Here is a 16102-nt window from a genome sequence, read left to right as displayed (position 1 = left end):
AACCTTCCCAACATTAGTTGCACTGCAAGTGGTTAGGTGAAAGAACGATCTGTACAGGCCTTTCGGAATTGGGTTTACCAAGATGTGCGGCAGTCCTTGGATCTCAGGAAGAGAGGACCTGACCACGACTTTACTACCACTTAATCCTTAAGCTTGGCTTACTTGCAGAAATCTTAATCCTTACAGTCGGGAGCAGAGGATTCCATCCTTCAATTCTGCAAGGTTTCCCATGTTCTAGTATACCTGGAGTTTGTAGCAGGTGCCCTGGCTTCCACAGGATTTCAAATACTGAAAAGGTGAGATCCCTAGATGAGCCTTCCATCCTTGGTCTCGCAGCTGCTAGATCTAACTTGGATGAATTTGGATCTCAGGAAGGAGAATAGGAGGTTCTTGGGCCATAGTTTGAGGACACCACAGCCTTCAAGGCCACCAGGACATTAGTGCCCTCATCACAGCTGGACAACTACAGATCCTGATGAGCTTGGAGAGGCCACTGGGTCTGGTGCCTATATAGGTTAACCTGCCGGCCCAACTGGACATTAGTAGATCCTCTGCTTCAACTTCTGGAAAGCTCCTTGCAGGAATAACTTCCATTCAAGACCATAGAGGTTACACTCAGGTGGAGATCCATTGAACTGCTTGTTGGTCTAGGGACACTCTTGACATCCAAGACTTAGTATTTTACAGTGTTTCCTTCAGAAAGTTCTGGGAAGCCAGAACAAAAAAAAAAAAACGATGCTTGGAGACAGGATTTACTGTTGGCAAACCTGAATGGGAGATACCTTTGACAAAAGTTTAAATATTGTATGCCTTATTGCCATGAAGTTAGATCATCATTACCGTCTGTTTGGAGCATAACTGAGGCCACCTCCTAGGCTGTGTTGCCCAAATGGCTTCAACACTTGGGAATCACTGCACCCCTGATGTTAGCCACTTCATCCTCCATTGGTATACGTCATTGACCTTGAGCTAGGAGGTCACTGAGGTGAACACCAAGAAAATAGATTGTAATGACTGGTATGACAGGAAGCTGATGAAAGCTGAAAAGATGATCTTTAGCCACCACCAACGGGACTGGTCTCCTCTTCTCTGGAGTAGGAAGCGAATCTTCCGTTACCTTAGAAGGTGAAATTATAATGTTCTCAATCTTCCAGTGAGTCAAACTGGCAGACTACTTCTCGATCATTTGAGACCATGGGCTATGAACAGATGAGATAGAGCTAGGACTTGCCCCAAGTGAGAACCTAATACAGTCACCTTCTGTGAGGGCAACTCTACAGTATTCTCCTGAGTGTACAAAATGTCATTATAAAAGGAGATGGCCTTCCCCAGGTGATCTGTCTGAATTTGACCCGAGTCTGAATTTGCCAGGACCTGGAGGATGTTGAGCCACCCGCAGGCTGTTGTCCAGCTAGGAAACATGCTGCCCTTGCTTCCGCAAGATGGCCACTATGGGAAGAAACGTTCTGCAAAAATGTCGAGTATGTGGAAAAGCCAAAGGTTGTTGAATGAACCTGAAGTAAAACTCAGAAGCATGGGTGTCCTGAAAAGCATATGTACACATCAGCTAGATCTAGAGAAATCTACAGCCGCTTTATCTGATGGTTTGAGTGATTGTTCTCAATAACCCTATATAAAAAGTTTTGGATTTTGATTCTTCCTTCCATTTTCTGGCTAAAACTGCTTTTCGACTAACACTGGATCGATGGCTCACTGTTGGAACAAGATTTGGTAACATTTGCTAAAAGTATAGTGGGAATTAGAGGAGTTGGGAGGAGTGGAAAGAAAATTCCAATGACTTCCTTACTGCACAGGCCCCACCGATCCTGCGCCTCCTCTGCCCAAATTTGTGATTATTCCTGCAATAACACCTACTGGGCAAATTTGAGTGAAAGGAATTTTGCTGCTCCTAGCAAGGAGCAGACTTGGATTTTGGGGAAAAAAGAAAGACGATTATGGATCTTTCAATCTCTTCTATAGCTCTTCTCGGGCCCTGTCACCAACTTTGTTCTGGGCCTAGGTGACTAGCTTAGGAGATAAGTCCCAAATCTAGACATAACTGATTCCATCTTGAATAGCAGTCGATTCGCTTTAGAAAGAGGCATATGCAGTCAGTGGGTTAAGCCATAGGGCTTCACTAGCCACACAGAATACTAGAGGAACAGCATACTGCATTGCTGGTCATTTAATTTCTGCAGAGAACCATATAGCCTTGGCTACTGAAGTGAACTCCTACACAGGCCACACAACACTAAAAATGGTAGAATAAACAATTTCCAAATCCATATTGCGGTTCCCATGCCTCTGCAAAGGATACTGCATCATCCGCTAGCAGACTGGCACTTCTGGCTAGTCTGATGAAGATTCCTTGGCCAACTGCCTCTGAAGTATAGCTGGGCTTTACAGGAAGGGTCCTTGAATCCCCTACTAGCATGAAGACATCTGGCCAACCTGATCAAAGCTCTCTGGCCTGCAGCTTTTGAGGCAGAGGGACCCTTTAAACGTAGCTGTCTAATTAGCTTCGTACTTGAGCGTTCACTAGAGATCTACCTAGTCAGTTTGTACAGTGCCAAAACATCTGCCTTTTGTTTACGGTCACCTCATATGCAACTTTACAGGCACACGTTCACTAACCACACTCTCCATACCGCCCAGGATTATCCTTTTTGTGATTTCCTTTAGTCTGCCCCTCGAATGTATAGCGGTTTTCCTCAGAGCCCAAGAGGACCTATGACAGTTGAAGGAACAAGTCACCTTTTCCTTTGGGGAGTGGTGCTGGTATTAGGGACTGAAGAGTTTTACCATTCATACTTCCCATGCACTTTATTTTTTTTTAAAGGATAAGTACCTGACCCTCGTCTTAATGATCATGGCTGGTTTCTGGGTAAGCTCATACCTCAAGGATATGAGCTAAAATGTTTGTGGTCATAATACGTGGAAGTACTGGCTAGGAAAGTAGCATTAATACACTCAACGGCTGACTACACATCCATCTGCAGACATTGAAGCAGCAAATGGACCTATATGCTATTGTGAGCTAGGATTAATCCGTCAGAAAAATTACCATTGGATGTGTAATAGACAATTTACTTAAAGTGGAGTTCCACCCTAAATTTACACTTACCTCCATCTTCTCGCTCCGGGTCACCTGAAAAACAAATGGATAATCGCAATTTTTTTTTTTTACTTACCTTGTAGAGAAAATATACTTACCTTACTTCCTTCTTCCTCCCTTCGGCGGCCATGGCGATTCATCACTTCCTGGCTTTTGCAATGATTCCTGGGAGCTGAACGTCATCGCTCCCAGGAATCAATGCGCCTGCACCAGCCCCGACGTCAGTTCCGGTGCGCACGCGTCATTCCCTTCTAAACAGCTTCTGGGCATGCCCAGAAGCTGTGGAGGGATGACGCGCGCGCACCGGAAGTGACGGCGGGGCCAGTGCAGTGCATCGTGGGACCGAAGGAGGAAGAGGGCGCCGAAGAGGATCGCGCTGGCTTCAAGCTGCCCACACCTGAGATGGCAGCTCTGGAGAATACTTTTTCAAGGGAAGTATTTCTCCTAAAAGGTAAGTGCAACCCGGGACAGATCAGAGGCTAGCCATTGTGGAATGTACTAGCCCTGACTGTCCCGGGGGTATTTTTAAAAAAAAGTATCCCCTGGGTGGAACTCCGCTTTAAGGCACTGTATTAAGCAGAGCACTGAACTTCACTGCAGCATTTAGACATGACAGGTTAACGCATAACAATCATTAAACACATAGCAGCCCTTAACATAGCAACCATCATTGTTTAGCAGCCAATAGCAGACTTTAAACATATAGCAGCCATAGAAAGCATAGCAGTTAATACTGAAAAATTACTATATCATAAGCAGCACAAGGAAGGGTTAATACACCTCAGACCAATAGCCCTGGCAGGATAACCTATACTAGGCCACTGGTCTGGAAAGGTTAAAGCCAGGTATTAGAGCATTAAACAATCCAAACCTGCAGAGCCAGGCATTGCTGAGTTAATAGGAAAGACTCAACTTTACACAAACACCAGGCCATGCATTAACATTACTGCAAACAAAACCTGTGAGGCATTAATGAAACAAACAGAACTATAAACAGCAATGAATCTACTTTGGCAGTATGACAAACTGCATAATCATGACAAACCATGACAGCCTAGGGTTTTAGCCTACCTACCTGCGCAGCACACATCCCTGACTGGCTCTAAAGTGATGGGAGAGGCTAGATTCCTGAACATGTGGCCACCAATACACCCCCCAGAGGCTCCCGCCTGCTACTACCGCGAGCCAGAAGTTATCCCAAGTCCACTGGGCGCCATCCCCATCAACACATCTATCTGGAAAGGGCAGCCTGCAGTACAGCCACAGGAAGTAAACAAGGAGCCACCTAACAATGCAAGCCTTTTGCAAGGAAAACAAAACAGAGCGCCAGACTAACCAAATAGTGTGTGGGGCCACAACTCACCAGGAAGAAGAGACTGGATCATTCCCAACCACCAAGGCAGAACAGTTTTACCTGCATCCAGAGACCAGTATCCTGCACCCCAGTACCTGGACAAGGCCCCCCTCGTACATGCGCTTTACACCCGAACGGAAGAAGCTTCGTCACAGGAGAGGCTGAACCTGTGCAGCTGGCCAGATGAATCCAGCAAGGTGAGGGCAAAAATAATCATCTTTCCATAGTTCTAACCGGTTGAGCATTTGAAGAAATTGGGGGGGGGGGGGGGGGGGCGGTGCGACGACTGATTTATACAGTATAACCAGTCCTGATTAGGCAAGGGCTGGAGCCTATACCCTTAGGCATATGCAGTCATATATGCGTCAGGAAAGACCTTTTCCGGCTCCCTTCATTCCTGCAGTATGATGTCTTAATGCAGCGTGTACAGGGAACGTTCTTGCCTATTTTGACTGTTACTTAGAGGATACTATGAATAGCAAGTGTAAGCTGGCAGAACAAAGGTATGCCTAAAAGCCTATATACCTGAGGTTAAACTTTAAAACATAGCTGTGCTAAAGTCATACCATTGCTTAATAAAATGAGGCAAATAGGGCATGTGTAATTCTGTTTTCTGGCCTAGAAAGTCCATATTTGCATAATAAGACACGAGGAAGTTCTTATAGGGCATAACAGCTGTAAACTCCTGTAGGTGCTAGTGTTAAGCATACTCTTCTGTATGCAGATATCCCATTTTGTCATTCTTTAGTCTGGAGTCCCAGAACACCCCAGCCATTCCTACTGCTTCTTGCAATCTGCACTGTCAACCTTTAAACACCAGATTCATGAATACAGTTCCTCCATTTCTGAAGTATACTGTGCCCAGCAGCAGTTGGGAAAATAATTAGTATTTTGATGTGAAAGTTACTCTGAAGCAAGAAGAGATAACAGAACACAAATGTACAGAATGGAAGTTTAATAATTGGTTCATACAGCTTTTATGCTACCAGCACACAAGCACCGCCGACACCTTTAATCTTCTCCTCGGCACGTCGGCTGAAGAACTTGGCTTTTACAATGACTGGTTGCTTGGGGAGCTTCCCTTTGCCGAGCACCTTGAAATAACCCTGCCAAAAGAGCAAGAGAGTAAAAAGTCACTTGAGTCCTGCGAGCAAAAGAAAATGTATGAAAACCCATTAAATGTGTATACATTGCATTTTTTTTGCCAAGGGATGTTATGCAGATTATAAAGTATGAGTGACTAATGCTACAACTTAGCTCCAGAGTAACCAAGGTGCATTTCAGCAGGCCTTCTGCAAGACCCCATCACCACTGCACCCCAGGCACAGCAATGCACATACCATAGGAAAGCCAGCTGCTGGTAAATGCAACATGCCCCTATCATACAGACCAGGTCTTTCAGACACTGCCTTCAGCAAGCACCAAAGGGGAGGGGGGGGGACCAGGCCACCTCCTCCCTGTACCAAGGAGGAAGAATCCTGGAGGGCAAGGCAACAGGTAAACCACCACCTCCACAGCGAGTGCGGTAGGTGAAGGGATGACAGGAACGATACCCAGTGAGACAGAAGCTATCTATCCATCTGTTGTGGGTTACTATGAATGGTTCTATTTGGAAATCTGTCCTATTCACAAATACTATAAATTGGCTTATTTATGTACAATTTATGTGAAGTAGAAATCTACTGAATTTAAGGTCCTGTTCACAACTAGTGAGTTGGGACTACAGGGGGAAATCGCTGTAAATCCAAATCACGCTGCAATGCCAGCAAAACGCAGCATGTGCATTGGTGTTCCTTTTTTTTTTAAATGGCGCGTAAAACACTGGTTTTACCACGATGATCAACCACATTGAGCGTAGATTATCACCCAAATTGAGCTCCTGCTCCTTTTTGGGTGATAAGCTTTGTGTGATGTAATTTGCATGGCAAAAGTTTTAAGCGCTAGTGCCTATAAAAATGAAGAGAAAACTTGCATGTTGCATTTTGCCAGCATTGCAGTGCGATTTGGAATTGTGGGCACAAACGCAGCAATTCCAAATCGATGATGTGAATGGGGCTGTAGGGATTTTAGTGCAGTTCACTTTGACATTAAAATGACAAGTGGGGTTTAAAGGGTTTGTAACTTTGGGTTGCGATATGCTGCAAGCCCCTCTCGTATTCAGCTATAACACACTATAAGTATGTGGAAAACAAAGCTTTTAAATTCCATTTTTGCAGATATCTTCAGGCCTGTCACGTGACTCCAGGCTGCTCTTCCAGTCTGATCCAGGGCTACAGCAGGAGGAGCAGAGATCTCCTGACGATGTCAGCCGGGAGGTCAACTGACAGATGTGCTTGCCTGCTCGGCTCCTCCCGCTGTTGCCCTTCGATAGGGGCGGAGAGCAGCCAGGATTCACGTGACCGGCCTGAAGCTATCTGCAAAAATGGTATTTAGAAGCTTTGCTTTCCACATACACTTACATAGTGTGGTATAGCTAAATACAAGAGGGGCTGGCTGTCATTTTTAAAAATGTTTAAATGAATACTAAAAATGGCAGAGGGAGAGGGGCAGCTCTTCCACAGCTGACAGGCATATCCTGACCACGATCCTATAGCTCAGCAGCCTTTATTAACGTGGTCTGCCTCTCGGGGGCGGGGGTTTGGTGTCAGGGCCAGGCAGGATCAAACAGTTATTGTAGGGGATACAAAAGGGCAATTTAAAAAATGAAAGCACCATGTTACAGCCTGCACATTAAAGGGAGAGGAGCATTTTTTTGGGGCAACAACTACTTTAAAGTACTACATGCAGAAACCATTTGTCCCTACACAGGAGCATATAAATAGCAGAGCTCTGTAGCCAGCTCCATCCCCAATGTAGACAAGAAAACAAGCACTTACGGCGTGCACTGCGTCAATGACTGGTGCTGGTCCATCTGGGTTCTTAGCGTGGTTCAGTCTGGTCTGTTCACTGACCAAAGTCCACAGTTTGTCCAAGTTAATTGTGGGACAAAAATGCTGATTCTTCTTCAAGTGGTAATGCCTCATGCCGACCTTACCGAAGTAACCAGGGTGGCTAGAAAACAAGTTACACATTATATAGCTTCTGAAACTCCACCAAAAAAAGCTGGAAGATGCATACGTTTGATATTGTCAGTTTTATACCTGATCCAAGTTTTACAGAAACAACTTCCGAATAAGAACTACTCAGCTTGAAAAATAGCTCAGGGTACATTATCCCATTTAACCACACTGCTCAGTAGATGAAATGCTGAGTTCTGATCACATTTTTCCCCCAGCATCAGGCACTTGCCCAAGAAGTTTGGTTACTACTCTTGCAGGGTAGAGGGACATGCAAGACTTGCAGGGGAAAAACAGACAGGCAATTAAGCATGTCCCATTACCCTATGCAGTCCACTAGACTGCACCAATGCAGGTGACAGAATTTCATATGCTGGGGTACATCAGAGGGGATGGAAGAAACAAAACTCTGCTTTAGCTACCCAATAGGAATGCCCACAAGTCAGGCTTGGGCAAAGGCGACATTTACAGGCAGCAATTGAGGAAAAAATTTGAATGGAATTGCTAGTGGGGAATGTACTGTGAATTTGTAGGAGGTTTGGGGGCATGTTCAACATATCTTGAAGTGGACCTTAAAGGAATTTTAGATTTCAGTATCTTTCCCCTCAACCTCTAACATAACATTTTTTTCTCCCTTTTTGTAAATACTTTCTCTGGACACTTTTCTACTAAACTTCCTAGTTCCTTGCCTAGGCAAGGGTGATGTAACCCTTCTCCATCCCAGGACTCCTAGGATACACACAATGAATCACTGAAAGCTGCAGGGCCATATATGCCAAACGTGTGTGTATGCAGTGGGGCTCTGCTGACACTTCAAGGGGAGTTGTGTCAGGAGCAGGGGGGACCGGTCTTGCAGTCGGTGGATCAGTTAAGTATATCCCCACATAGACGAAAATAAAGTTAACCCATGCAGTGCGGGCATAGCCCCATTGCAGGGGAAATACCCCCCCCCCCCATCCAGAGTTCTTCGTTAAGGGCTGCTGTATATATGTATTGAAAGGGTTGACTATACCTTTATTTTACAAAGAATGCATACGACATTACAAACGCAATTTTGGAAATGATGCACGGGGGGAGGACAGTAAAGTTAGCCCAATTTTCTTCTAGAATGTGAAATGGCGACAAACTTGGTACTTACAAATCTCCACAGGCAATGCTTTAAAAAAAAAAAAAACTCTACAGGTTACCAGTTTAGAGTTCGAGGTCTAGTGCTAGAATTATTTCTCTCACTAATGATTGCGGTGATACCTTACGTGTGGTTTGAACACTATTTACATATGTGGGCACGACTTGCGGCAGCTATCTGATGCCATAACCTTGGCATTTAACATCAAAGTAGTGACGTAAATACACGGTGGGCGGTCCAGTGGAGATTTGTCAGCACAAGTCTGATCAATTGAAGCGAGAAAGCACAGACACAAATCTGAACCCGCTGTGCTTGCATGCCTAGGAAAGCAGAGGGACTGGCAGGAACATCAGGGATTTCACACAAAGATACTTTTTCATACAAATCCATGGTACAGCAGGCACATATCAGAAACATAAAATGTTGGGTTGACATTCTTTAAAGTTTTTTAGAAACTTACAAGTGTAAAAGGACATCATGAAGGAATAAAATGTAATCGCCACTCACTATTTATCAAAGTTGATTCTGTGATGATGCAAACCACCGGCATTACCGCGACCACCAGGATGCTTTCTGTGTTTGCCTAGAAGAAAAAAAAATTCAGAAATTCACTAATTCAACCTAGCTGTGTAAAGTGCTGTAAAAACTTGCCCACTAACAATTTAAATATGTTGTAATGTGCTGTTTATACAAATGGTAAAACCAGTGATGTTACTGTGGCACTTGCACATCAGACACCACAGAAGTTACAAGCAGAACTCCTCTTTCACACATCATTCCTCCCCATACAGAACTGCAGATTAGAGCACAAATGTTGCTGTACCGGTGACTGGTTGAGCTACATGGAGAACCAACCAGTGAATAAAGTTCAGCAATTGCTCTTCGAGAACTCTAGCACACCAAGGCCACTAGGAGTGCGGAGGTGTGACTCTAGTCTCGACACACTGGGGCACAAGAAGCCGACAAGAAAACAAAACTTAATAAGCCATTTATCAGATCCAAATGTTTCCAAAGCTTCAGGCTCCATTCACATATTGGCGTCCCAGAATCGCTGAGATTCTGCCCACCATCCAGAATCATGGCAAATCGCAGGACGCCCGCGCAATTCCCATCACTTCCAACGGTACCCCAAACGTGGCGTAATTTTGCCGCGATTGTTGCCCTATGAATCACAGTAAAATCATGCAAATAGTACAACGGGACGCCGGTCACCCAAAAGAAGTTCTGCATTTGGGGTGCCATTGGAAGTGATGGGAATTGCGCTGGCATCCTGCAATCTGTTGTGATTTTTTTTCTGCCCACAATCCGGGATGCCAATATGTGAATGAAGCCTACACAGTAATAGAAAGTTGATCAGTTAATAGCCTCATGCATGAAGTTCTGGTCTCACCTCTAAATCCAGCCCCCTGCACCCCAACACACAAGGTTTAATAACTGCTACAGAATGGAAATCCCGCTTATTCGCACCGCTGCACTCTATTGGACACAAGCCATCAGTTAAGCATGAACCAAAACAAAGAAGTACCTGAATGTCTAAACAGATTATGGGATCCCATGTGATCCATGCCTTATTCTAGCGCCTGGGGTAGAAGGCAGCAAATTAAAGGGTACTGGTTACAGTTCTTGTTACCTGGCACAGCCAAGGGTCCCATGACCCATCATTGAGTAGCAATGCTTTATCTGCAGCACCATGTGCCATAATTAGCAGGTGCCATAATTAGCAGTTGAGCCCCAACAGCCTTTTGCACTGGATCAAACCTTGGCTTCAAGCAGACTACAACCAAACTGACATGTTAACTAATCTAGAACGCTCTGGGTTGCCAATTCAATTTTAGGTGCCACCCTCCACAAAATAAAGGTTTGAAAAGTGATGCACCAATTGTAGAATTTGTTTAACCCCTTGGAGGTGGCGCCTTCTGGCCCTATAAAGGGTTTAGGATACTGGGAGGCTGGGCTTACGTTTATGATAATGTGACCGCCGTGATTGGCTGTCACAGGATTGGAAAGCTCCCAATCCCATGTAGCGACCGAGAGCTTTCCGTTAACCGCCAGTAACTGCTGGGAGCACGCAGGGCGCACACACTTGGCACAGCTGTACTTACACAAGTTCACACAACTATGTGGCTGCTTGTTGCCAAGGCATACCTGCTGAGGGGCCACATATTTGCATGCAGCCATCACCAAGGGGTTAAAGAACTTTTACACCATGAACCCTGGGATATGTCATACCTTGGTTCTGGACCATAAAGTAGACCTCAAAAACCAAGAAAATAGTCGTCCCATAACAAGCTATCTTTTTCCAGCCTGCACTAGCAGGATAACTAGAACGTTATTAGTTGTAGTGGGAAACCTCATCCTTGCCTCCTGTCCTATAGTAATCAACTCAGTCAAAAACTGATCCATACCAAAGTGATATTTCAGTTGTGAGCAAAATGATGGGCCAAGCTATCCCCTGGCTGAGCTGTCTCCCAGCATCTTTCAAGAACCTACAGCTGTAAAAGCCTGTATTCATATGCACTTCTCTCTCCTATAGAATATTCTATAAAAGAATTAGCAGAGACGGAGCCCCTTGACTTTTGCAGGCCTACAGACATGGAAGTCCCTAAAGAATTTCGTCATTCCAAGGTACATGGAAAAAAAAAAAAAAGAAGATTTAACATTCCAACATTTCCCAGAAATAGCCCTTTCGGTGGATTGGCTCTTAAACATGAAATTCTACTTACCAACACGACCATGGCCGTGACTAACATGTCCACGGAGCTTCCTCGTCTTTCTTAGCTTGGTAGGCTGTAAAAACACAAAAATCACAATCAGCACAACTTTGATCCCCAGCTTCTTGGATAAACCCATCAGCCAATTCTCTTGTGTTAGATGTTGCTGTACCGGTGACTGGTTGAGCTACATAGAGAACTAACCAGTGAATAAAGATCAGCAATCACTCTCCGAGAACTCTAGCACACCAAGGCCACTAGGAGTGCAGAGGTGTGACTCTAGTCTCAGGCAATCCCAAAGGGATGCAGGATAAGGCCTTGATGAACACCAATCAGACCCAACCTGACATCCGCAACATTTGGGGAGATCCAAAAATATACAGCCAATAAACATTACATTACAGAACACATCTGTATTAAGGAAAACAAAAATATCCCAAACTTTTCCTTTTTTCATAAAGTGGAGCAGTATGAACTTGCTAGACTTATGCCCCATACACACGTGCAGATTATCTGAAGACTTTTGTCTGCAGACTTACCAAAACCATATAATATGAGGTAAAACCTAAACACTTTCAATTTGTATGCAATCCGGCAGGCCCTTGCACTACATAGAAAAGGTAAGTCTGCAGACAAAAGTCTTCAGATAATCTGCACGTGTGTACGGGGCATTACTGTGTCCCCACTAGCAAGATCATCGCTATGGACAGTCTACACTTCAATGGAATGTTAGATGCAGTCATTTTGTTGCCACTAATGTACTAAATGCTGACATGTAAACAGACTCCTGGCTTTGCTACAATCATTTTTAGTGCCCACCAGCACCTTTTGAGTGGCTGTAAAGCTGGCTGATCACTTCTAAATGCTGTGAAATGGGCATAGCCAGCCTGTCATCTGCAATATGCTATCGCATGATGTGATAAAGGAAGACTGCATAAAAAGAAAAAAGGCTATTGCTGCACATGCCAGAGTGTGATAAATTCCAGGGACCACCACTTACTGAACTCTACACTGATGACCACTAAGGACTTTTAAAGTACTACCTCATGTTTGGTTCCGCAGTTTGTCCACCATTTCACAGGTTAAGGCTTGACATATTTGGCCTCTATAAAATTTCATAGCCACCTTATATTTTACTAAACAATTGTGTACTATATTTGTTAATTGTGCAAACTTAGGCCCCTTTCACATGAGCAAAGTAGTACAGCCTTTCAGTTTTTCCTGATCGTACCCCTTCATTCTCTATGGACCGTCAAGTGCAAAAGGACTTGTGTCCGTTTACACCCGCCAACATACAACCCAATTCACTAAAAACAGACGGATGGGGATCCGTTCCTGTTTTGCGGGTCGCAGTCGGGTGTAAACAGACAGGCAATGTGCTTACATTAGACCGCCCACAGAGGAAAGCAGGCCGCCTCAGCATAGGTGGAAAGGACACAAACCAGCCATCCGCCTGCTCGGAAGGGGGGGGGGGAAATCCCCCTGCTGAGCCCACCCAGTGTGGGGTTATGCAATTTGAGCGTTTTTTTTCTTTTTTCTAATAAACCGTTCCACCATATTACTTTTCAGGGTCTCTGCTTTAAAAATAGGGGGTTTAATCTTTAGATCCGAAAAATAAATTGAAGTCTCCAGAAGCAAAAGGATTCATACAAAATGCCTTGAATTGACATGGTGATGCTTTTTTTTTCCATAGAGACCAAAATAGTTACAGCTGCAATACATCAAGAGCATTTTGCTGCATCCCCCATGTTGCTCTGAATTTGGGCCTACTGGAAGCAATGGATTGCTGCTGTCACTTGCACTGGGCATACATTAACAGCTGGTTACATGGTGTAAATGGGTTTTGAACTAAGATAAAAGACCTTTGATGTCACTACCACCATTAAGTCCAAGTTCACCTTTAGGAGAATGTTATACTCATTTAGGGCTAACATGCCTCCTATTCACCCACCGCCAGCACTCTATGCTCTATGCCAGCGGGTGGGGGAAATATTCTCACAGCTGTCATCACAATTCAAAAAATGGAGCGGCTTTGTAAGGTTCCACCCACACAGTCCCATCATTCATTCACAATTTCCTGTGAATGAACAGAGTATTGTCATCTATTGCAGCTGACAGCTTGTACTTCTCAATTAACTGTGAGGATGCTAATGAGCGTTGTCAGTTTATCGATTCTCCTGCCCCCTCCCATATCGGCAGTATACTGAGAGTTTACAGGATCCAAGCAATGCACCCATGATCTGTTCATCCCAAGTGCAATGCAAAAAATAAATCCATGGTTTTCTTATCCTCAAAAAGATGTGACATTATTACTTAAAGTCTCAGCTATTTTGAAAAGGTGCCTGCACTACTTTGATGAGACTTTTGATGCAACTTAAGCGGGGTACACACTAGTAGAAAATCTGCCGAAAATTCCCGTCCGAGGTAAAATCGTCCGATTTTCGGCTAGTGTGTACACAACTTTCCGCAGCCGATGCCAACATTTTCAACGAGACGACCGATTTTCTTTTAATGTGTATGCAGTACGTCCTTGAAAAATCATATATGAAAGACCGCGCATGATCTGAAGTTGCTGACAACCCGGAAGTCTAGGAACAAATGTGCCAAAAAAAAGAAAAATCGGACGAGAAGTTTCATGAACATTTATGCACTGTCGACTAAAAACGGTAATGAACGCTAAGACAGAAAATTCGGAGGATATTCCGTCCGATTTTCATCAAGCGTGTACAGCCCTTTAGTTCTATTGAGTATAAAGTTGCACTGGAAATCCTGCAATTTTATGGAGTCGTGCTGGTGTGAACACAACCAAAAAGAAACCAGACACAAAAAGACATTCAAATAGGGACAAAAGCCCTTATGTAAAAAAAAAAAAAAAAAAAAAAAAAAATGTAGGTGTAAAAGATAAGTTACCCCCCCTCCCTTATTTGAACCTATAGGGTCACAAGCATAACCTATGAAAAATTCAGGGCAGTGAAATTGGTCGCCGTTTCACAGGCACATGCAATTTTATGGTTTAACACGTTGGGTATCCATTTACTCTGCACAACTACATCTTAAAGTAAAAATCTGATAATATATTGTGTGCCTTAAAATTAGACTTGGTGCTTTTTTTAACATTTGCACTAAAAGGTGACAAAAAAAAAAAATTTGGAACTTCAACTAGCGGTGCACCGAATGGAAGTTTTAGCCCCGGTTCACACTTGTGCGTGTGCGGGGTTCGCATGTAATATCGGAGCGCACTGCTCCGACATTACATGCGATCGGCTGTGCGGTGCGAGTTTAGCCATACAGTTTGTATGGCTAAATTCGCACCGCAGCCGCACCAAACACGCACCAGGACCCTTTTTTCTAGCCGCATCAGGATCGGATCGCACAGTGGTTCACACTTGTGCGATCCGATCCTGTGCGAGCTGCACGATCGCACTGCGATATGCGATCAAACTGGGGGTGTCGTTAAGATTACATTGACACCCCCAGCGTATCGCATATGGCAGTGTGAACTGCCGGGGGTGCGTGTGCGATGCGGGAACAGGCTGCGAATTTGCAGCCTTCCCGCATCGCATATATGTGAACCGAGCCTTACTGCCAAAACCAAAAACATAGGCTGCACTTGGCCCAAAAGTTTAGATTTGTATCATCTTCGACTTAATGACTTAAAAAAAACAAAAAAAAAAAAAAATCAAAATGAATTTGTCGGCCATTATCAGCACAAGAAAAAAAGTATCCCTTTAAATTCTATGTAGGTCTTCACACTGGTCCCTCGCAGTGTTAAAATCCCTGCTTACTGCATTTATAGTCAGTTAAAAAAAAAAAAAAAAAGGGACCAAAAACCACACTTTCCCATTGAAATGCATTGAGAATGCATCAACACACCTATGTTATGTTTTTGATGCAGTTTGAATCACATGACCTATGAAAAACAAGCACAGTAAAATCATGGCTAAATCACATGCATTTTTCTCTTATTGTCTAAATGCCGATCTCACCATTCTTCAGCCACATACATTTGGTGAATCGTTAACACCATTTTATTCTCTGGGGTCTCTGCTTTCAGAAAGAATATATTGCTTGGCGGTTTTATGGGAACTTCAGGCCCAAAGTTATTTGATAAAATAGTGTGCAACCGCTCCTGGCAGTGAAAGGTGTTACTTCCCACCCTAAAAACACCACAGAAAGTGGTGGAAATCCCTCCAGGTGATAACTACATTCTGGATCTCATCACAATGGTCTCTAGGATAAAGCCAATGAATTTCCCCAATAGGGACACAGCAATAAAAACCTGACCGGGATCTAATCCATTTATGTGATTCCTATGGCAGATATTTGCTCCCCCCACACAGCAGGCCGTGTGTGTTCGCAGGGCTCCCGGGTTATATTCCTCCATTGTGCAGCTCAGAAGGTGCCGCCACAGAGAAGCAGGCGCCCCCGGTAACCAATCAAGTGCCGCCATAGAGAAGCAGGCGCCCCCCGGTAACCAATCAAGTGCCAGCCCGGCTGCTAGGGGAATCCTCTCAGCTCCTCACACACAGGCCCAACGAGACCCGTGGCCGCTGACTGAGCACATGGCTGCCTCCTCAGCCTCTCAATTCTCCCTTCACCCGGCCCCGTCCCTCAATGAACCCCTCCTTTACACCCCGGACTTTCCCCCGACATTCCCCTTCTGCCCCCTGCGCACTTCTCCCCGGTCCTTCACACCACGCTCCGCTCCCAGCTACCTACCATGGCGGCGGCTGCGAGAGA

General features: G+C 44.6%; 1 protein-coding gene across 1 annotated transcript; it reads right to left on the bottom strand.

The window, feature by feature from the left end:
• Positions 1–5409: 5409 nt before the first annotated feature.
• RPL27A (ribosomal protein L27a) lies at positions 5410–16099 on the bottom strand. The gene is made up of 5 exons (XM_082274281.1): positions 16082–16099; positions 11375–11438; positions 9159–9234; positions 7346–7520; positions 5410–5575 (listed from the first exon to the last, which is right to left on the bottom strand). The coding sequence occupies exons 1-5, from the start codon at positions 16082–16084 to the stop codon at positions 5447–5449; spliced, it is 447 nt and encodes a 148-aa protein (XP_082130407.1). The 5' UTR covers positions 16085–16099; the 3' UTR covers positions 5410–5446.
• Positions 16100–16102: the final 3 nt, after the last annotated feature.

This window comes from Pelophylax lessonae, assembly GCF_965119305.1.
Source record: "Pelophylax lessonae genome assembly, chromosome: 12".
Taxonomy (NCBI): Eukaryota; Metazoa; Chordata; class Amphibia; order Anura; family Ranidae; genus Pelophylax; species Pelophylax lessonae.
Note: the sequence above shows the minus strand (reverse complement) of the source record. Positions and strands in the feature narration are given on the sequence as shown.

What these genes read in the sequence shown, in the direction of transcription:
- RPL27A (XM_082274281.1), bottom strand. An exon ending in TCACGGCCATGGTCGTGTTG is followed by an intron (nt 9,235 to 11,374) that starts GTAAGTAGAATT and finishes TTTTTCTTCTAG; the next exon opens with GCAAACACAGAAAGCATCCT. An exon ending in AGAATCAACTTTGATAAATA is followed by an intron (nt 7,521 to 9,158) that starts GTGAGTGGCGAT and finishes CTTGTTTTCTAG; the next exon opens with CCACCCTGGTTACTTCGGTA.